The 18,464-nt window shown below is 40.9% G+C and overlaps 1 protein-coding gene across 6 annotated transcripts in view; it reads right to left on the bottom strand.

Moving 5' to 3' along the window:
• The window catches only part of VPS13C (vacuolar protein sorting 13 homolog C), a 396,337-nt gene that overhangs the window by 335,177 nt on the left and 42,696 nt on the right, over nucleotides 1-18,464 (bottom strand). For 3 of the 6 annotated variants that reach the window (XM_075857708.1, XM_075857702.1, XM_075857703.1), the window contains exons 4-6: nucleotides 17,039-17,134; nucleotides 12,136-12,237; nucleotides 11,947-12,000 (exon numbers count right to left, since the gene is read on the bottom strand). In XM_075857708.1, coding sequence (XP_075713823.1) covers nucleotides 11,947-12,000; nucleotides 12,136-12,237; nucleotides 17,039-17,134 — 252 coding nt within the window. The remainder of the gene's footprint in view (nucleotides 1-11,946; nucleotides 12,001-12,135; nucleotides 12,238-17,038; nucleotides 17,135-18,464) is intronic. The other 3 variants (XM_075857705.1, XM_075857706.1, XM_075857707.1) reach the window with 1 other exon arrangement.

Below are 18,464 nucleotides of genomic sequence, written 5' to 3'. Positions count from 1 at the left end.
TAAGATTTAAAAAAGGCACAAAAGGTTTTAGTCAAGTTGATTGTCATGAATTAAAAAATATATATATATATGTATGTCTTAACAGGTTAGGTCAAGCTTCGGTATTATTAATTCTATATATTTTATTATACCGCGTATATATCTCTAAGCCTAGCGTTACGCATTATATTTGTTGTAGTATCCATGGGATATTTTAATTGTAGAATTAAATTAGATGGAATTATTTTGTGATATTCTATACATTTTGTTACAACAAAGATAGCACTCCTACTACACGTACACGTTATTTGCAGAGATGCTAGTCGTAGCAGCTCCTGCAAGATGTAGCGACAGATGTCAAAGTACATATCCTATGGCGTCAATGTATTTGCATCATTACGTTATCGCCCCCTGCATTTTCCACATTAGCTATGCAAATCGGTAATGTGGATCCGTTTATGCAGAAAGTAAGACAAACCACGGAACAAATATTCTCATTGTGCTTTAGTAACTAGTAAATTGCGTTACAGATACTATTGTGTGCTCATTGGCTCATAATGTGCTGCATCCAGATATCCTGTTGGCTTTAGCAACTACAGACACTGAAGACACGAGCAATAATTGGAAACAATGCTGCATTAATAGAGCCTCTGGGTATGTTACAGAATGCATCAAAACGAGAATTTTTCCAATGTCATTAGCCTTCGGTGAGAAAGGAAAATTTAAGCCTAAATTAACACGGAAAAGAGGAGAAGAAGCTTGTGTGATGACGGAATACTAAAGGAAATATGTTAATGTCACAAATGTAAACATAGGAGGAAACTATTTCAATTTATGACAACTGATTGAACTACTATAAGTTACACAAAAGTCAAGGCTCTGCACGAAAAGGTCAGTTAACACAGGGGTGGTTGTAAGCAACTACCAAAGTTTTATATCCGTCCACACAAAATATTTTATTCAGCCAGGCAGAAGAAAAAATGTCATTAGTGCCCATAGTAAACATTCCGAAGATATAGAATAGGATCTGCCATAAAAGTTAAACATCAGAATACCCCTTTAGTGTGAACAATAAAGAAGTGATCTGATTGGTTGCTATGGGCAGTGACGTCACACTTTGTCTGCCACAACGTTAATGTACGAGTTTCAGAATATTTAGAATAGGTTAGTAATGTAGAGGAAATAGCAAGAATCCTATGAAACACAGGCATAATACGTTTTAAAACAGATGTCTCATGTGCCTAATTCTAGTATCATTATTTAGATTTAAGGCTCAATTCACATCTGCGCTGAAATTTACATTATTCTGTTCCTTCATAGGAAAAGAACAACGAAGATTACGGGAGTGCCGGATATGTCAAACGACAAAACACCAATAGCGCCCGAGAGAGCCTATTGACTAATGATTTCCGTCGAGTTTCCACCATGTTTACCGTCATTCTGCTGGACAAAATAGCGCTGTATGCTGTTCTTCTTACTCCATGATTTTTACAGGATCTGCGACAGAGGCCCCTAACGGAGCCTCGGACGCAGATGTCAACACAGCCTTAAGGTATGCTCACATGCTAAACAAAAAACGGCTGTAAAACATGGAGCAGTTTTCAAGGGAAAACGGTCTCCGATTTTCAGCCGTTTTTAGCGGCCGTTTTTGGAGCTGTTTTTCTATTGAGACAATGAAAAACGGCTCCAAAAAAACGGTTCAAGAAGTGACATGTACATCTTTTTATGGGGCGGGTTTTTACACGCCTTTTTTTCAAATGGCTGCATAAAAAAACGCCCCGTCGAACTAAACACCGTTTTTACAATTGAAATAAATGGGCATATGTTTGGAGGCATTCAGCTTCCATTTTATCAGCCGTTTTTCGAGGCGTTCATGTTTTCAGCCGTGTGACCATACCCTTGGTCTATAGAAGAGAAATCTCAATGCCTGTCCTGCGCTGCTAACTATCGACCTGTCTCTATCCAAAACTGAATCTTTAAAAAAAACTGAGCTCCCTGTATTTCCACCATCTACTAACCTACCTAAACCGGAGGTCTCTATTTTAGTATGTCGTACTACCATAACTCCTAGGCAGCACACCTGCTGTCTTGGGGTTACGTTTGACTTTTTGTTTTACACCTTATATTCAATCACTTTCTTCTGTCACTTTCAACTTAAACATCTCCAGAATCTGCCCTTTTCTTACTGTGCACACAGCCAACACTCATATTGTTGCTCGGATTCATTCCAGTCTTGACTATTTCATTACTAAATCTGTCTTCCCCTCACTAAACGCTCCCCTCTCCAATCTATCCTTAACGCAGCAGCCAGGCTCATCTTTCTGACCAACCGCTACACCAACGCCTCTACCCTGTGCCAGTCACTGCACTGGTTGCCCATTAACGTTAGAATACAATTTAAACGTATTACTCTCATCCACAAAGCTCTCCACAGTGCTGCACCTTCTTACATCTCCTCTCATCTGTCTACCAACCTACCCGTGCTCTACATTCTGCCAAAGATCTCAGATTAAATATCCTCCATAATCCGAACCTCCCATCCAAGTCTCCAATATTTTTCTTGTGCTGCACAAGTTCTCTAGAATGCACTAAAACTGATTAGTCCTTAATATTCTCTGCTTTTAAAGAGGACCAGTCATGTTTTCTGTATTATTTTTTTAAACCACATACCTCCTGTTATGTGGTTTAACAGGAAGTATGTTGGTTTTTTGTTTTTTTTTAAAAGAAGTTATGTGGTTATGTCCTGTTGTATTTGTCTTTTCAATAAAGTTAAAATAATTTTTCCCATTATTCTATGATTATTTTGCAGTAAATCGACCCCATCGTTGTAGGTTTTCTTCATGCTCTTTTGGGTCTATACACCAAGTAACAATTTTTTTAAGGCCCCAGTACTCACTATTACAGATGATTCATTTTCATCATTTCATCTTGGAGGCATCATGTTATCCCTGTATGTACAAATAGGTTGCATCTTAATGAGATTTAAGCAGCAAGAGAGGAGTCCTATCCTTGATATTATAGGAATGGGATATTGCTTCTGCGATCCATCTTGAAATGGAAGTCTTGCTTGCTTTGTGTCCTCGGTTCTTTAACTGGATTAATAATTGCAATCAACATCTGAATGCTTTTGTTCTTTCCAGGAAGACGAGGATACATCTTCTTACCTCCAGCGTATGAAATTAGGCTTCCTTTTCATATTTAGGAGAGGAACAGAAAGAAGGAATGGATATATCTTTTTAGTGAAATCTGGATACTACCTTTGTAAGGAAGAATGGTAAAGGTCTAAAGGGGGTTGTACACTGAGCGATTATCGTGCAGACGAGCATTCATAGGAGTTCATTGTTTAACGCCTTCACGACTGCCATACGGCTATATACGTTCCAAGTGCCGATGCCCCGTGCAGTTAGCACGTATATAGACGTTGACAGCCTGGACCGGGTTTAATAAATGCAGTGCTGCTTCAGTGTGAGCAGCGCTGCACTCTTGTCGGCCAAGGCTTTGAGAGCCTCAGAATACACCCCCCCCCCCACTGTAGATAGTGCCACCAACAACCCCCTGTAGGTAGCGCAAAACTCTGTGCTACCTACAGAGGGTTTTGGGCTACCTACAGGGTGTTGTTGGTGGCACTATCTACAGTGGGGGGTGAATTCCAAGGCTCTCGAAGCCTTGGCCGACATGAGTGCAGAAAAACCCTCTGTAGATAGAGCCAGCTTCGGAATCGGAATCCCCGGCCAGCACTCCGGCCAAGGATTCCCCTCCTAGAGGGAGCCCTCGCCGCCCCTCCAACCACACTGTAGATAGTGCCACCCCATCTGCAGTTAGGACCCCCCCCCCCCCAGCTGTAGTTCGCGCCACCTGAACGGACTCTAGGAGCGGAAACCCCGGTGTCAGGGGATTTCTCTTCTAGAGAGAGACCCTGAGGTCACTGTCCATTTGGACAGCGACGTTAGTGGCTCTCTCTAGGTGCTGAATCCCCGGTGTCAGGTCGTTCTGTGCCGGGGATTCTGCTTTTAGAGTTAACCCCTGACGTCACTGTCCATATGTGGAAAGACATTTCTGTAGGAGCGGAAGCTTCAGCCAGAGGGATTCCGCTCCTACAGGGAGCTACAGTGGTGCTAGTTACAGGAAGGGGCTGCCATTTATGGGGGGTGGGATGTTGCTAAATACAGGAGGGATGTTGCCATCTACAGGGGGGTGGCGCTATCTACATGGGCATTGGTATTATATTGGGATTACCTACAGGGGACACTGGCAGTATCTACATGGGCACTGTGTGTGGCAATATGTGCACATTATCTACAGGGAAACCTGTGCCACTGTTTACAGTGGGCACTGGCACTACCTACGTGGGCAATATGGCACGATCTACAGTGGTATTTCGTCACTATCTACATGGGCACTGTAGTGTTCTCAGGGGGTTGGGACAAAAAAACGCTAACAATCAAAATTCACCCATTTGTTTAACATCCATGAAAAACGGATGGCAAATGCCGGTTAAAAAACTAAGTAAAAATAGTTGCGATATTCAAGTGGATCCAAAGATTTAAAGCGCATAGCAAAAATGGAAAACGTGACCTGGACACAGGGGTATCAATGACCTTTGGTCATGAAAAGTATGAAAAAAAATACATTCCCAATATAGCGATTAGAATGCTTTTTGTAGGTCTAGACTTAAAAAGCATGTTGTGAGGTTTACCTCCACCATCCTATCTAGAGTGTAAATCTGTTATCACGACAATAGCGCTTCATGTTTTGGTCTCCTGCCTGTCCACATGGTATGAAGCCTGTTTAATCCTTATGTATGTAGTCAGGCAGGAAAGCATTTAATCTAGTTGCCAAGACCTTGGTCATAATCTTAATTCCACATCTATCAAAGAGGGAGCATATGTCTTGGGTATGACCTGTATAAAAGCAGTATTAGATTGAGAAGGCACCGTCTTCCCCTGCCTTATATGTGTGAAATAACGGAACCAAATGGGGTTCCAAAATATTCTTATATTTTTTATAATAAGTAGAGGAAAACCTATCTGGGCCTGGTGCATTTTTAGATTGAAGTGTTAGTATAGCTTCTAAAGGGGGTTTTACAAAGAACGATTATCGGGCAGACTAGCATTAATACAACACTCATTGCCGATAATTGCCATGTGTAAACAGGGGAACAATCAGCAAATGAGCTCGATCTGCTGGTCGTATAGTTTTAAAAAAGTGAAATATTATTGTTGTCGGCAGCACATCTCCCTGTGTAAACAGGGAGACGCACTGCCGATATGATAATAATGTACGGGGACGAGCGATCGGAGTAACGACCGCTCGTCCCCATCCATAGCTCTGTGTGACTGGAGCAAACAAGCGCCGATCAATGAAGTCTCGTTGATTGGCGCTTGCTGCACTGGCCGCTTATCAGCCGATGTAAAAGGGCCTTTACTCGGTCTACCAGAATGTTTAGATAATGTGGACAAGAAGAGAAGGATTGTATTCAGACTCTGCGAGCAGATGTTATTGCTAGAAGGAATGCCAACTTAAGTCAGGAACTTTAAATGAGGAATCTTGAATTTGTTTAAAGGGATGTTTGCCAAGTGCTGTTAGCACAAAGTTTAGCTCCCAAGGAGGAACTCTAGGAACACCTGGAGCCGCCATACACGATGTTGCGCTAAAAAAAAAATAATTTATAAGCGTATGGTCAACTAGCTTCTGATCCAGGAAAGCAGTGTGGGCTGCAACATGGACCTTTAAAGTGCTTGTCTTTCACATGACCGTGAAAAACGGTCATGTGACGGACATTTTCAAAGCAATGAAGTTCTATGGGTGTACCCACACGGCCGTTTTTTTTTTGTTTTTTTTTTTAACGGCCCATAAATACCAGCTGCCAAAAAAAATTAAAACCCTATTTTTCCCCCATTTCCACGGCCAGACTTCTCCCATAGAAGTCAATGGATCACCAGCCTTTTTTTCAGGAATCAATCATTGACCCTCTCATTGGGAAAGAGCGCCACTGTAGCCCTCTGTACGAGAAGAATCCCCGGCGGCTAGACCCCACTCTGGCCGGGGATTCCGCAACTGGAGACGTCACTATCCATATATGAACAGTGACGTCAAGGGGTTACTCCTGGAGTGGAATCCCCAGCCAGAGGGCTGCCGACGGCAGGGGATTCCGCTTTTTGAGAAGACCTCTGATGTCACTGTCCAAATATGGACAGAGTTGTCAGCTGCTCCGTCTATGAGCGGAATCCTCAGCCAGAGGGAGTCCACTCCTACAGGGGAGTTACGCTATCCACATGGGGTGGCGCTATCCACATGGGGTGGCGATATCTACATGGCAAACGGCCATTAAAATCGGACAGACGGCCTGGAAATGGATTAATATTTGGAGACACATTGTTGCAAAATGGCCAGGAAAAACAGTTGATCAGTTTTTAAAGGCCATTTTTTTCAGTGTCATGTGAATGTAGCCTAAATCGATACCTGATTGAACAAATTCAAGAATAGAAGAAATCTTGAGTTTAAATTAAGAATCTGATAAAGAGGTCTGGTTCAGGAAAGAAAGGAAGGTTCTACATACTTTGTGGTAAATCTTGGAAGTGACCTTCTTCCTGCTATTTTATTTTTAAACTGCTTTTATTTACGAATTACAGTACAAATGTATCCAATAAAGAATACAAGTACAATAAACACAGAAAAGTGCGTATCCAGGTTTGACAACCGTTTTACATAAATGGAGCATATGCACATGTAGAGGCTCTACAGAAACCAGCATAAATATAAAGCACTATATGGTACAGAAGAATACATTAGAAAGATTTACCTAGGTGAGGACATTTACGAGCAATACATAAAAGGTCAACCAGCCAGACTAATCAGTCAGCAACGAGTTCCTCAAATCTGCATACCTGTGTGGAGTGAATTGGGTAAGTGAGGAGGTGCACCATGCCTCCCACACCCCAGAGAACTTATATACACAACCTCTGCGTTTAAAGCCTATCCATTAATATGGGATTTCGAGTTAGCCAAAAGATTTCCATCTAGAAAGTTCAGGAGGCTTCTGATCCATTTACCGTAGTACCACACGCCATAAAAAGGACTTCCCTGAGAAAGATCCTAACCTAATAGGGCCATTGCTCTACTGGTAAGATACCAGACAAACATACCTGTGGGGACAGGGGGACCAGAATCCGTATTACCGCAGACACCGTGTCCGCTACCTCCTTCCAAAAGGACATCTATGACATTCAGGGGTTGGGTATAAACTCATTTTATGCAGTCTTACGGGTGTAAGATAGCTCTGATGAATTAGAGAGAGCTGTTTTAGTGTTATTAGCCGCAGGGGACACAGAGTGGAGAGGAGAGCACCTCCCCCATTCATCACTAGACGTGTCTGGTCTTTGACAGGTAGCAGTTATTCACAGATAGCGGTGTATGTGCCAATTTAGTTTGAAAAAGGGATGTGTTAATTGCAGAGATCAAAATATCTAAATATCCTAATTAGAGGGAATTGAGAAATTTAGATCAGGTGAGGGATAGTGACTTCTTATTGCATGCCAAAGCTGTAGAAACCTGTAGAATGCTTCCCCAGGTAAATCACAGTCAGCTTGCATTTGTGAAAAGGATTTTAATGTGTTCCCAATCTATATGCACCATTATAAGCACCATTTTGGGCTACATATAATTTATTGAATAACTTTTGTTAATTTTCTTTTTGGGGGGGGGGGGGAATAGAAAAAAAACACAACAATTTCGCCAGACTTTTTTGCGCCCTAAGTTATGCCGTTTACGGTGTGGTATAAATAACATAACTTTATTCAGCGGGTTGTTACGATTGCAATGATATCAAATTTATATCGATTTTGTATGTTTTACTACTTTTACACAGTATAAAAAATAAAATTTCAAAATTATTTGGTTTTGTGTCTCCATATTTCAGGAGCCATAACTTTTTTATTTTTCAGCCGATGCAGCTGTATCAGGACTTTTTTTTTTGCGGGACGACTTTTTTATTGATACCATTTTGGAGTAGATGCAGCTTTCTGATCACTTTTTATCACATTTTTTTTAAGGCAGGATTCACAGAAAACAGCAATTTTTGAATAGTTTTTTTATGGCGTTCACCGTGCGGGTCAAATAATGTAATATCTTTATGGTTGGGGTCGTTACAGACGCAGTGATACCAAATATGTGCAACTCTGGGGTTTCTAATATTTTGACACCCCAGAGCCTCTGTTTTCATGACAGAGGGCAGTAAATGCTTTACCTTCTGAGCTCTGCCGTGTGCTCAAACAGCAGTGTATGACCACAAATGGGGTATTGGGTATTGCCGTATTCAGGTGAAATTGCGTAATAAACTGTGGGTGCTTTTTCTCCTTTAACCCCTTGTGAAAATTATGAATTTGGGGATAAAGCAATATTTTCTTTGAAAATATGTAAATTTTCCTTTTTTACTGCCCAGTGTATGAAACACTTGTGGTGTCAAAATGCTCACTACACCCCTAAACAAATTCCTCAAGGAGCATAGTTTCCCAAATGGAGTCACTTTTGGGGGGTTTCCACTGTACTGGTACCTTAGGAGCTTTATAAATGCAACATGGTGCAGTGTAATCAATCCATCAGCGCTCCAAAAGCTAAATGGCGTGCCTTCCCTTCAGAGTCCTGCCGCTTGCCTAAAAAGCAGTTTATGACCACATGTTGGGTATTTCCGTGCTCTGGAGAAGTTGCTTTACAAATGTTGGGGTGCTTTTCCTCATTTATTTGTTGGAAAAAAAATAAAATTTGATGTAAAGCTACATCTTATTGGAAAATAATGTAATTTTTCATTTTCACTGCCCAATTCTAATGAAATCTGTGAAACACCTGTGGGGTCACAATGTGCACTACACCCCTAGATGAATTCCTCAATGGGTGTAGTTTCCAAAATGGGGTGTTTCCTTTTTTTGGCTGACATGGTGCCTGAAAAATAAAATCTAAGAAAAAGAAGGCCCTAAAATCCACTAGGTGCCCCATTGCTTCTGGGGCCTTTGTTTCAGTCCATTCGCACACTAGGGCCACATTTGGGATATTTCTAAAAATATCAGAAGAATACATATTCAGTTGTGTTTCTCTGGTAAAACCTTAAGTATTACAGGAAAAACTGATTAAAATTGAATTTCTGCAAAAAAAATAAAAAAAAATTACATTTGCAAATTTCCCTTGCACATTGCTTTAATTCCTGTGAAATGCCTAAAGGGTTAAGAAACTTTCTAAATGCTGTTTTGAAAACTAAGAGGTGCAGTTTTTAAAATGGGGTGATTTGTGGTGGTTCCTAATATATAAGGCCCTCAAAGCCACTTCATAACTGAACTGGTTCCTAAAAAAACAGGCATTTTTAAATCTTCTTGAAAATGTGAGAAATTGCTGATAAACTTATAAGCCTTGTAACGTCCTAGAAAAACAAAAATAGAAGGATGCTCAAAAAACTATGCCAACATAAAGTAGGCATATGGGAAATGTGAACTAGTACCTATTTTGTGTAGTATAACTATCGGTCAAGGAGATACATTTGAATTTAGAAAACAGCAAATTTTTGCAAATTTTCTAAAAATTTGTGTCTTTCACAAAAAAATATTTAAATTTATCGACCAAATTTTTTTTACTAACAAAGTACAATATGTCACGAGAAAACAAATCTCAGAATCGCTTGGATAGGTAAAATCTGTTACTTTAAACTATATAGATTATGCAAACACAGTATTTACACTGTCTGTACTGTGTTTCCTCTTGCATGGTTTAATTTCTTTATTGAATTAAAAAAAAAAAAAAAAGTACATACTGGTGAACATATTGTACTAAAAATCACGTAGTGCCGTACTAATTCCATACTAAAAATTACCTAGTAACTTACAAATTCTCTACTTAAAATGAATTACTGGTGTACAATTCGTACTACAAATTACCTACTGCCATACTAATTCTGTGCTAAAAATTACAATTTGTACACCAGCAGGTACTATAAATCCCCTACTGGTGTACAAATAGTACTAAAAATGAGCTACTGACGTACAAATCGTACTAAAAATTACGTAGTGGCATACTAATCCTGTAATAAAAATGAAGGGAGTACAAAACAGATGGGTGATTACAGGGAGGTGATCATTGCAATGGGAACAGGGAGGTGATCACAGGGAAATAGTGGGAATAACGGCGTGCATGGATCGCTGGGAAGTTATCACAGGAATGTGATCACAGGGGGGGGGGGGGTTGATCACACTGATCCAACAACACAGCAAAGGTGTAGGGAAGATTGAGGTGGCAGATAGTTGGAAGTAGTAGTATTTCCCAAATGAACTTATCCGATTACCGATTTTCACAAAGCACGGACTCTTAACAGCTGCTCTAAACAAACGTAACGGTTTGAGACAGTGCGCTGCTTGTTAAGAATGCCCATTTTTATGCATTGACTGACCAATCACAGCGATCCCCAGGGCAAGACTGCTCTGATTGAATCCCGCAGCAGTTAGTAGTGATTGTCTGATTTTCATGACAACAGCCAATCTGTTGCATACATTTGAATGGATTTGTTTCTACAGCATGTGCATAGATTTCTGCAAACCCCATTCAGATGAAAAAAAACAGTTGCAGTCATTCCTAGACCTGGTAAGACTCTGTTCACACCACTTTTGTGGTGCAAGTTTGGCCTTTACACCGTGAAACTCTCCCGACATATACGTCGAAAGTATGGCCCCAGCAATAGACGCGGAATAGGCACATAGGGGTGCTTAGGTAAGAAATTGCTATTCAACTCCCCACTTTTTTTTTTTCCTATTGCTCTGACAGGAGACAGAACCTTCCTCCCAGAGGTTAGTGACAGGCAACAACGGACCAGAGATACACATTTGGATCACATCACTAAATGGGGGCTTCACTAGGTCATCCCACGACATGTAGTTTGAGCGCCTCTAAAGTTTCATATTGAATGCGACATTAAGATTCAGAAAGTCCTATAAATTATCAATGCTCTGCTGGCTGTGTGTTTAAGGGGCTAAAAGGTCTGGCCTTCCCCTTGAAAATGAGCCCCAAATCATGGGTTTATTAAACGGTTATTACCATCAGACAAAGTGGTATCGCTAGGATATGCCATCATGTCGTGATCAGTGTGGGTCCCAATGCAGATTTTCCCTGCATAACAGCGCACTCGGCCGTCACTGTACACTGCAGCACAGCCCCATTTATTTAAATAAAGCAGTGTTCCCATTCCTTTCCACAGGTGGTGACCGGGAGCACTGCTGTGCAGGGAAAAATTCAGACGCGGAAACAGCGTGAAAGAAGGTTGCGGGTCCTTTAACACAACTTCGGTGGGGGATCTGGCATTTCTACACCTATCGATCAGAAAGTGTTGGCATAGTCTAGCCATATGCCATAACTTTGTATGATGGGATTAGGAACCAGGACGTGAGAGATCAGGAGGCTAAAAAGCATGGTTTCCTGTGGTGACTCTCAAACTCAAAGCATTAAAATAGGGCATCTCTCCGATATAACATAACGCACTCTTTTATGCAAACCCCCACCCAACTCAATGTTTTTAGAAGAGATTTTCTTTTAGCCCGTGTTCACATTTACATTGTGACATCCGTTCATTATGGAAGCTACAATTCTCTGCCAGCATTGACTTCCAATGGGGTTGGTCAGGTTACAGCGTGCTTTTCGTAGTTTTGAGGGGAAGAATATCACTGCATGCAGCGCTAATATTCCCATTTAATTTGCTGGGGCTGCCGACAATCTTCGAACAAAGCCTCTGAAGGCAACGTTACATAACCTTAGGTTATCAGTAAAAAAAATAATAAAGAATAAATACATTAAATGCTCAATTTCTCCCTTATGATGATGCATAAAAACAGAATGACTTTAAAGAGCTCAGGTTACACGAAGGTAAGAAAGAAATCAATGGCACAATGAATGGAAATGAGGTTTGTGGTATGTAAAAAAGTATTAATTTCTACGCACCAGACTGTTTCTTACTACACATAAAACTCTGCAAGTTGTAGCAGTCGCCAAGTCCTTCAGCCAAAGGCAAGCAGATAAGTAACAAAAAAAATTACAATAATTTTTACGTGTTTCTTTGGAACCAATAAGATTTTTATAACCTCAAAACACTAAGACAAGCAGACAAACCTTGGCGTAATAACAACCTACCTTTCTCAGCAGCTTTCTGTAGCGCCTCTTCAATCCGTAGAAGCTCCCTCTGTTTTGCCTCTTGTAGATGCCTTTCTTCTTTTTCGGAATCATATTTTATGCCTTAAGAGTAAACCACATTTAAAAACAATTAATGAATTTCTTCAAAGTCTTACCACAAAAATGAAACTTGTATATAGAATGGATAAAATAAATTGTTAGAAGAGAGAGGCACCATGTTCATGTACAGGTATTATGGCACCAATACATGACAAGCGATCTCACAGTGTGATCAGACACTGACACTTCATATATTATATACACAGCAATCAATATAGCAAAAGAGAAGCAGAGGAACACCTGTAAGCTCAACGGACATCTGTAGAATTAGAAAAATCCAGAAAACAATAATACAGGAGCATCTTTACTTCGAACTCTGCATGAATAATGTGGCAACCATTCCCCATGTGTACAGGGTGTATCCATACATAGTTTGACACTGTCCAATCAGTGCTGACTGGAGTAAACATGTCTGGGATAAACCTATCTATACGAAGATAATGACGTAAAGAAAATAACATAAGGGCAGACTAGATGGACCCTGTGGTCTTTTCTGCTGTCAATCTTCTAAGTTTATATGCTGACAATGTCAGACTGTGTAGAGACACATTTTACTAACAAGGGGAAGGGAAATACCCAGTTGTAATTTTTATTCATACAATTCCAGGATGACAAAGGTACGGCCCAGTACAGAATTCTACAAAATTCTATTTTATGAGCAATGCACGCTGTATGTTAATGGAGAAGTAAATCAGAATTTGGAGGTGTGCGCGCGTCTGTGTGCTTGCTTGAGTGTAGGCGTGTGTACGATATGTTAGGTAGCAAGTGAACAGTCCGTTCTCGAAGTTGAAGTGTTGGAAGCAGGAAAAATGGTAAGAGTAGGGATCTGAGAGATTTTGACAAGGGCCAAATTATGATGACTAGACGATGGGTCAGAGCATGGGGAGCAAAAGCTAGCCTGTCTTGTCCAATCCCATAGAAGAGCTACAAATTGTTGAAAAGAAAAAAATAATGCTGGCTATGATAATAAAGAGAGTAAGAACACATAGGGCATCGCAGCTTGCCGTGTCCACGCGGACTCCAGTTTACTGCTGAAACTGCCTACAATAGGCAAATGAGCATCAGAACCGGACCATGGAACAATGGAAGGTGACCTTGCCTGATAAATCAGGTTTTCTTTTACATAATGGGGCAGCCGGATGTGTTTCACTTACCTGGCACCAGGATGCACTGTGAGAAGGAAAGTCTGTGACAGCAGTGTGATGCTCTGGGCAATGTTTTCTTGAGAAACTTTGGACCCAGGCATTCATGTGGATATTACTTTGACAAGTACCGCCTACATAAAGATTATTGCAGATCAAGTACACCCCTTTATGGCAATGGTATTCCCTAATGGCCGAGGCCTCTTTCAGTAGATACACCACGTCACGCTGCAAAAATTGTTCAGGAATAGTTAGAAGAACATGACAGAGTTCAAGGTGTGGACGGCCTCAAACCGAACTTCTGTGGGAAAAACTAGAACGATATATGAAGAATATAGGAAGAGTGTGTGTGTGTGTGTGTGTGTGTGTGTGTGTGTGTGTGTGTGTGTGTGTGTGTGTGTGTGTGTGTGTGTGTGTGTGTGTGTGTGTATTTCTTTAAAAGATGCACACATTCGCAGACAGTTAAATTCTTTTAGCAATAAAATGTGAATACATTTTTGTTTTTCATTAAATTCACACCGGTTTGTGTCTGTGATGTGCATTGCTCTCTGTACACATTAAGGGAGGGTTCCCACGTAGTGTAAAACAGTGGTATTTCCACAACGGAATTCTGTGCGGAAGTTCCGCAGAATTTAAGGAGGCAGCAAAGTGAATGAGATCTAGAAAATCGCATGCCCACGCTGCAGCGAAAAACTTTCATAAAGTGACCTGCAGTGCAGATTTTAAATCCGCAGCATATCAATATATGCTGCGTTTTCGTTTCTTTTCTGTTGCATGTTTTACCCATTGAATTCAATGGGGGATGTATAACCCGCGACAAATAGCCAAGTGTTGTGACTTTTGCAGTGGAATAGCAGTGATACCGCCACAAAAATCGCAACTTAGAAAAAAACAAAAACGTATACTTACAAACCGGGCATTGTCGTAGCGACACTATCTTCTGCTGTTCTTCCAGGCTGGCCTCCCGGATGACGTTTCATCCCATGGTGACTGCTGCAGCGTTTTCCCAATATACCGGACTGCACAACAGAGGGATGCGTCGCCATGACTACGACCGGAGTAAGTGCGAATTATTTTTTTTACCTACCACTGCTTTCCACAGCGGAAATTTTGCCCGAAAAACTATACAACGTGGTTCGGTTTCTCGGAGGGAATATGTAGAGGGTTCTAGGGCGAATACGCTGTGTTCTAGAGATAGGTGCGGGTCCTACAGATTGGACCCGCATCTAGCTGACATTTATGACATATCCTGTGGATATGTCATAAATGTCTGATGGGGAAACACCTTTAAAAACCAGGATGTGTGAGGTCGGGGGGCTTAACAGCAGTTTCCTGCCGATACTCCCAAACTTACAGCTGGCAAGGAATTAAATTAGGGAATCTCGCTAATAATTAACATAGCGTGATTACTCTTGTGCAAACCACTGCCCAGTTCTATCTATTCTGGCAGGGGTTTTTCTTTTAGGATATTACTAAAATAAAACTTATCAAATTTACAATACTGCAGAAATATATTATTGTATTATTTCAGCCGGTTTGGCAGAGATTTCTGAACATCACCAATGAATCATGGATTGCCAAAGGGTTGAAATGTTTTTTTTTACATTCTGAGGGCGGATTCAGACGAACGTGATTTTCGTCCATGCAGCCCGCGTGGTATTCACGCGGGTCGCATGGACCTAAACAAGTCTATGGGGCAGTGCAGACAGTCCGTGAGTTTTGCGCAGCGCGAGTCCGCTGCGTAAAACACACGACATGTTCTATATTTAGGCGTTTTTTGCGCATCACGCACCCATTGAAGTCAATAGGTGCGTGAAAATCACACATGCCCCACGGAAGCACTTCCGTGGGACAAGCGTTATTCGCGCAACAGCAGTAAAAGAATGAATGTAAACAGAAAAGCACCACGTGCTGCCACGCGCGCAAAACGCAGCGTTTTGTGCGCGCGCAAAACGCTCACGTTCGTCTGAATCAGCCCTTAGCAAAACAAAAGCACGTTACTTCCATGAATACATCAGATATTATCCAGCTACGTTCCAGTTGCTACAATTAATAATCAGCAGAAAGAAATAATTGTCCCACACACTATACCTACAACTATAACCCTGAACCCCATTTAAATCACTGAAACAAAGTTATAAAAAAGGTGTCCGTTTTCATCAGTTTCAATAGTATCTAAAGAAAAGGGGTTGATTACATACAGGACTTGGGGAAAATCAAAATAAATAAATTTAAAAATAAAAAAATAAAAAAAAAAAGGCGGCATTAGGCCGTGTTTTTTGCTGGTGGGAAAAATCTGGCTCTAAGTTCCTGAAGGAATTTTGAGGCAGATTTTGACCTGCCTGCACCCTTTGACGCGAAATATGCAGCGGCCATTGAGCTGCGAATACAGCTTTCTCTGCCTCCCATTGAGGTCAACGGAGGATCAAACACCAGAAACGCCCAAAGAAAGGGCATGACGCAGGAACAAAACGTCTCCACCTCCCATTGAAAATCAATGGGAGGCTGTTTTGGCCGTTTTTTTGTGCAGTTTCCGCGACAAAAAAAACTGCGTGAACAGGGTCTTACAGTGCAGAAGAAGTAGTAACGATACCTCCCAACTTTGAAGTATAGTAAAGAGAGACAACTGATGCGGCACGCAAAGCGTCAAATTTTTTCCCCGTTAAACCACGCCTCTAACCTCGCCAATGCACACCCGTTTAGCCCACAGAGTATCATGATCCCATAGTGACTCCGCACAGTATAATGCCCCACGATGCCCCAACATAGTAGAATGCCACCATAACTGTACACCACAATATAATGCTTCTACAGTGCCTCCACACAGAATAATGCCCCTATAGTGACCATCACACAGTATAATGCCCCCACACAAGCCCCCCACACAGATTCCCCATAGTGCCCCCCCACACAGTATAATGCCCCTATAGCTGCCCACATGCCCAGTAAAACGCCCCTGTAGTACCCAATAAAAATACTCACCTATCCCAGTTATGATAAATGGAGGAGATCCCTCAGCAGGTCCCCGGGGTGTGCTCAGAGGCTCGGCGCAGACAAGCGTGATGACGTCACTGCATTGCGCCTGTCTGTGCTAAGCCGCACTTGGCTGGCGTTACATAGTGAGTGGTGGAGAAGGGAGCGGACGGCTTCCTGCTCCAACTTGGGATTCAACTGTATCTGCGTCCTAACGATGCAGATACAAGTTTAAACCGGGACATGCCACCGGCCGCCCGGGACACTAGAATGTACTAGCCTGTTACGCTGTAGTGCAGCTCCAACGGCTAGAAACACCGGGCTTTAATAGGGATAACAATTTTATAGCAACGAAACCTGAAATACTATAATTTACAAAAAAATAAAACATAAGGATTCAGGCAGAAATGGTTTCATTTATTTCAGCATAATAGCATGATTTTAACTATATAAGCAAGCCGCTTTACAGTGACAAAATAATTGTTAGGTTTTCTAATCCTTAATAGATGTGTTTTGATGCTTAACTTCTCAATTACACTACAAAACACAAATTGACCATACAGCGCTGAACCTCTGCATTCACAATTTATTATGAAGTGTAAGCTTTTGGCACTCCGATTACCTCATGCAAACTACTTATTGTAATCTACTTGTAGTATAAAGTGACAAATAATGCTAGTATTACTCACTTGCACCAGGTACCACCAACAGATATAAACCTTCAAGAGTGGCAACCACCGCATCCCCGTACAAATTTTTCCAAGGGATTTTCAGGATGAGTTTATCTATTAAGGTAAAAGAAAAAAAATAGTCAAATTAATTAAATAAAAATGGATGTTACAAGTCAAGGGATCACTGTGAGAATCTGGGACTAAAACAAAGATGTTTGATCTTTGATTAATGTCCAATCATTAGAATACAGAAAGAACAGGAAAGATTTCTAGGAACTGGATTTATTCTTGTTTTGTTTTTTAAATATATTTATTTTAAAGGAAGTGCGCTTTAAAGACAAATTACCTCTAGCATCTTAAATCAAACAAAAATTATTTCATGACTTTTAGAACAAAAGTGTTGAAAGCGGATGCGGAATTAAATAATATTTCCTTCACTATCACTGACATTTCGTACACACTAAAAGCATCCGTATCCATAGGGATCTATTAGCCCAACAAAGGCCAAAAGTGTACCCTTTTGGTTTCCGTTGGGTTGGTATACATCGGTATACTTTTTATTTTATTTTATTTTTTTAAGTATGGAACAGCGTAGTGGACCACACCTCCAAAAAACGTAATCCACAAGGTATAAAAAAAAATTATTTTATATAACACAGAAGCCTAAGAGTGACTTAGGTCACTAAAAGGCATATATCACAGGTAAAAGTTATGGGCTTATAAGTCAAGTGATATATGGATACAGTTATAGTCCGCAGACAACTTCTACATTAAATGGACGCCTAACCGTTGAATCAGTCACCCATAAAACTATCAGATACATCTTGAACCCAGTTCAGGATGTGTCCATTTAACAGTGACGGATTCCACGGTTGGGCATCCATGACAACAAACGTTCAATGAATATGATGGGAGCTTTTTCCTGATGTATACGTCAAACAGAAGCATAAAAAGCAACGGGAGGTGAACATAGCCGTAAAGATGAGAATGTCTAATAAGAACACCTGCATTATCCCAGAAATACGATTCATCACCGCTGCAGCAGTCACATACTAAGTGCATGTAAAAAAAAACTGGGAGCACCGCCAGAGTGTCAGCGCTGGATCACTGGGGAAAAGGATATGCAAGTACTGCTTTTATTGCTTATTTAGCTCATTTGCAGTCATTACGCCAACATTTTCAGAACCTGCATAAACCCTTTGACAAACTTCGATCAGCTTTTTTTTTTCCTTTGGAGGGGCAGAGGCGGAAGGAAAAAAGACAATTCCGCCATAGTATAATTACAGCGATGCCAAATTTATATGGTTTTAGTTTTAAATATATATATTTGACTACTTCTGCACATTGAAAACTTTTTTTAAATTCATTTCTTTTTGTGTTGCCACATTCTGGGAGCCATAACTTTATTTGGTTTTTGCACAACGAGTTGTATTTTTAAATGGCA

This window comes from Rhinoderma darwinii, chromosome 3 (genome assembly GCF_050947455.1).
Source record: "Rhinoderma darwinii isolate aRhiDar2 chromosome 3, aRhiDar2.hap1, whole genome shotgun sequence".
NCBI lineage: Eukaryota > Metazoa > Chordata > Amphibia > Anura > Rhinodermatidae > Rhinoderma > Rhinoderma darwinii.
This window is presented reverse-complemented; position numbering and strand designations above follow the sequence as displayed.